The sequence below is a fragment of the Melitaea cinxia genome, chromosome 14, assembly GCF_905220565.1.
Source record: "Melitaea cinxia chromosome 14, ilMelCinx1.1, whole genome shotgun sequence".
NCBI lineage: Eukaryota > Metazoa > Arthropoda > Insecta > Lepidoptera > Nymphalidae > Melitaea > Melitaea cinxia.
This window is the reverse complement of record NC_059407.1, coordinates 8871578-8876079: the sequence shown is the minus strand read 5'-3', so window position 1 is coordinate 8876079 and position 4502 is coordinate 8871578. Positions and strand designations below refer to the sequence as shown.

Below are 4502 nucleotides of genomic sequence, written 5' to 3'. Positions count from 1 at the left end.
TGTTTTGAGTTTTAATTTTTTTCCTTACATTTACTCCACTACATTATTTTTTTTCTGTTTCTCCTATTTTATCTATATTAAAAATCATATTTAATAATAAAGTACCTAGTTCCGATGTTTCTTTAATAACAACTTTAAACAATATTACAAGACATGATATTTCAGACACAATATACTCATAACTTTATGCTGCACGGTCTGTGCAAGTGTGCACAAATGTAATAAACGAAATGCATACAGAGATAATATTCCGAGTCACTTGGAAACTTGACGTCAAGTAACGTTTTCTTCTTTTTGGAGTTTATTGTAGTTTACTCCGTAAGAATCGATTTTCATATACGGCCTCCGGCATGAAGAAAATATGAGGAGTAAAATCTACTGAACGAATGACCTCGTTACGTTTCTTGTAACGCCATCTATCGAGATCATTCTAGACAACAACGTTTTCTAATAACGCCATCCGATAGATGATCAATCTTTTTTATTACCGATTTCTTATTATTTAAATGTATATATTACCACGCAAAATAGGCGCACTGAGACGTCGAGTTGCGGAGAATAGCCCGTGAAGAATCAATCTATATATAAAATTCTCATGTCACAATGTTAGTTAAAATACTCCTTCGAAACGGCTGGACCGATTTTTATGAAATTTTGTGTGCATATCGGGTAAGTCTGAGAATCGGCCAACATCTATTTTTCATACCCCTAAGTTATAAGGAGGGGTGATTACGGGGGGGGGGGGGGTATGTATATGGCAAAGCAACGTTTGCGGGTTCAGCTATTATACAATAAAATAAATAGATAAAAAATTCCATTTAGAGTGATTAATATTATTAAAAAAAATTATGTGGTGTCATGGGACACCAGGTAGGAACGACGTTCCTTCGGATAGTGTAGAAGCAATACAATTTGAAAAAAAAATGTATAATTTTTTATATATGACTCGTGCCTGATTTTTTTTTTTTTAGTTTTGTTGATTGGTTTTTTAATTAAGTGCATAAAAGTATTTAGGAAATTTAGTATTTTAGAAAATAACAAATACCGTAAAATAAAATAAATCAAACAAATATATATATAGCTATTAAGTGAAATAAAAAACTTGCGTCTTTATTTATTTTTGTCGACAGTGTAAAATTACATAAATAATTTAAAAAAAAGTTTACTAGTAATATTTTAGTTTAACAAACGCCATATTATACAGTCGTGTGACTGATATTACGTCACTTCCGTTATATATTTTTCTTACGGTTTTAGTATCACATTTTTTTCAGTTCGGTCTTCCGGCCAAATGTCAAGCCTGCCGTAAGAAACTTCGTCCCAATAATGATAAAATATAAATAATATTTTTCGATTTTACATACATTATTAAATAAAAAAATAACGATTGCAATTAGAAAAAAAAAAGAAAAATAACAACGGATCGAGGATTTAAACCATGGTCTTTTCGGTCGATCGCGGCCAGCCGATTTCCCACCTGAGCTATTAGAACTTAACTGACATTTGCAAAATTTACCTTCGTACTCTAACGATATTTTTTCAGTCTAAAAACTGGGATAAAACGACATTTTCTAAAAATGAATCCAAGTTAGATTTATTTATCTTCCCCAAAATTCCCTGCATAATAAATTTCATGAAAACCGTTGGAGCCGTTTCCGAGATTCAGATTGTATATATATGTTACCGGCCAAACCCGATTTCAGGACAAACTAGTTTTGCCTAGGCTAAACTAGTTCTTCCTATACGTGTTAGGATTAACTAGTATAACCTAGGCAAAACTAGTTTGTCCTTAACCCGATAGGATAAACCAGTTTAGGCTAGTCCAAACTAATTTGTCCTAAGCCCGATAGGATAGACCAGTTTAGGCCAGGCCAAACTAGTTGATCCTGATATAAATACGCACACTTTAGGATAAACTGGTATGGCCTAGTCTAAACAGTCTAAAAAAAATTTCGGGACAGGATGTTAGCCGAAACATCAAAAAAATATGCCAATATCACAAAAGAAATGATAAGCTTGTATTTATATATGTGTTGTGTCTGTCATCAAAATAAAACAAAGAAGAAAAGAGGATTAGTCTCTAAGCCCATTCTTCATTCGGAAATGAATAGTAGGTGCCAGGTAGATCTGATTGATTTTCAGACACAACCAGATGGAAATTTTAAATTTATTATGGTTTACCAAGACCATCTAACAAAATTTGTTCTGCTTCGCGCCCTACAATGTAAGAGGGCGGCAGAGGTGGCTTACCATTTGAATGATATATTTCTAACTATAGGAATGCCGTGCATTCTTCAATCTGATAACGGTAGGGAATTTGTAAATAATGTTATAAGTGAGCTTGCCAGACATAGTCAAAGCCAGGGCTCAGTTGAACGTGCCAATCAAGATATTGAGAATATGATAGGGTCTTGGATGAATGACAACGTTTCAACGAAATGGTCAGAAGGTTTGAGATACGTTCAATTCATGAAAAACCGCGCCTACCATTCAGGGATAAAATAATCACCATACAAGGCATTATTTGGAATAGAACCCAGAGTAGGACTTTCGACTTCCCCTTTGCCGCAAGAAATCATAAATGATATTCAAGATGAAGATGATTTAAGGAAGGTAATAAAAGATGATCGTAATGTTAACCTAACAGAAGATAGAAATGATAACGTTGTCGAAGTTAGTAATCGAGAAAAAGTTTCTTCATCTGAAAATGACATTCATAAAGCTAGAACAACTGCAGCAGAAAATCTTGTGAAACACGCTAAGAAAATGAAAGCTACTTCTGACAAGTCTCATCCACCTGCCAACATTGAAGATAATGTGACTGTACCGATTCCAGATGTTGACAAAGGCAAAGGTGATCTCAGAAACATTATTGGAGTTATTCTTCAGAAAAATGACGAATCAATATTGCAGGTTTTATTTTTTTGTTACTTAATTACTTATCTATCTTTCTGAAGCATTAATGATATTTTAAAGTACCTAATATGTTTTTACTTTATTTTTTCAGATCAGAATTCGGCATTTGCAATCAAACTTTTTTAGAGGTAACAGATGTAAACCAAGGCTCTGAAATATCGTTAAGGACTGCAGCTACGAAACATTCAGTTGGATCAGGCCAAGGTTTTGTGAGGTGCAGCTGCTACAAAAACTGTTCCACAAACAGATGCCAGTGCAAGAAGGCACTCATACTCTGCAATTATAAGTGCCACCAAAGTAAACCATGTAAAAATAAATAACAATTTTAATAATTGAGATATGATTATTGCTTCTATTAAAAAACACTTATTATTTGTTATAGTATGATTGTTTGTATTACCAATTATCCATATTAACGACGAATCATTATGGTTTTAATAAAAATAATTATTTTTTCAATTACAGAGTATTTTATTCACTTTATTCATTTATTTTGACTTTCTTGATATACTATAATGTTTAGAATAGGCCATACCAGTTTATCCTAAAGTGTGCGTATTTATATCAGGATCAACTAGTTTGGCCTGGCCTAAACTGGTCTATCCTATCGGACTTAGGACAAATTAGTTTGGTCTAGCCTAAACTGGTTTATCCAATCGGGTTAAGGACAAACTAGTTATGCCTAGGTTATACTAGTTAATCCTAACACGTATAGGAAGAACTAGTTTAGCCTAGTCAAAACTAGTTTGTCCTGAAATCGGGTTTGGCCGGTAACATATATACAATAATTGCTTGTTTAATAGTTTAAGATTTGATACTACTAGGAATTGAGTCATAGCTCCTGCGCTTTCTATCTCTTCATAGGTATGTCACTTTTGACGTGACAATGTCTAACAAACCGATGAACGAAAATGGATGACTCATTGTCCCGTTATGCTCATTATCCCGTTACTCTCGATTGGCCTACCGCTGATGAGATGTTTTGTTATGACGTTATCACGTTAAAGTATCGTCTGTAAATCAACTTTACAGACAACACATTTTTACGGATAAAAACTATATAGAGTTCTATCTACACAAGTTTTTAAACTTTTATGATCGCTATACTACTATTTATATATAAAACGGAATATTTACCATGTTGTTTGTTGTTTGTCATTGTAAGTTCCTGCTATTTCGACACTATTCACGTCACGGATGCATCTACGAGTATATGTAAATGATAGGTCTAAGTTTCTTTTTATATTTTCTTCAAGAAGAAAAAGTATATTTATACTTATTACTGGCTTTTAAAAAAAGATAAAAACTGGACGCAATGAATCATTGTATTATTGAACAAAGCTGTTTACCGTTGAATGGTCCACGCTAAAGTAAGATAGATGATATAAACTTAAGTAACCGTCAAAAGCAATTCTGAACTTTTTCTTATGAAATGATAGTCGTGTACAATAAACATTATTTTAAGATTAGAAGGATAGCTATTATAACGAGTGCTATAATTATTAATAAAACTTTACAGTTCTTCAATCTCTTTTCTTTTAATATAATTACTTATGTTCTCGTACTTAATATATTTTATTTTACAG

The 4502-nt window shown here is 32.7% G+C and overlaps 1 protein-coding gene across 1 annotated transcript; it reads left to right on the top strand.

The window, feature by feature from the left end:
- The first annotated feature begins 2103 nt into the window (after positions 1-2103).
- On the top strand, positions 2104-3236 carry LOC123659924 (KRAB-A domain-containing protein 2-like). Its single transcript, XM_045595087.1, has 3 exons — positions 2104-2449; positions 2534-2909; positions 3008-3236. Exons 1-3 carry the CDS (start codon positions 2104-2106, stop codon positions 3234-3236), a joined length of 951 nt encoding a protein of 316 aa, XP_045451043.1.
- Positions 3237-4502: the final 1266 nt, after the last annotated feature.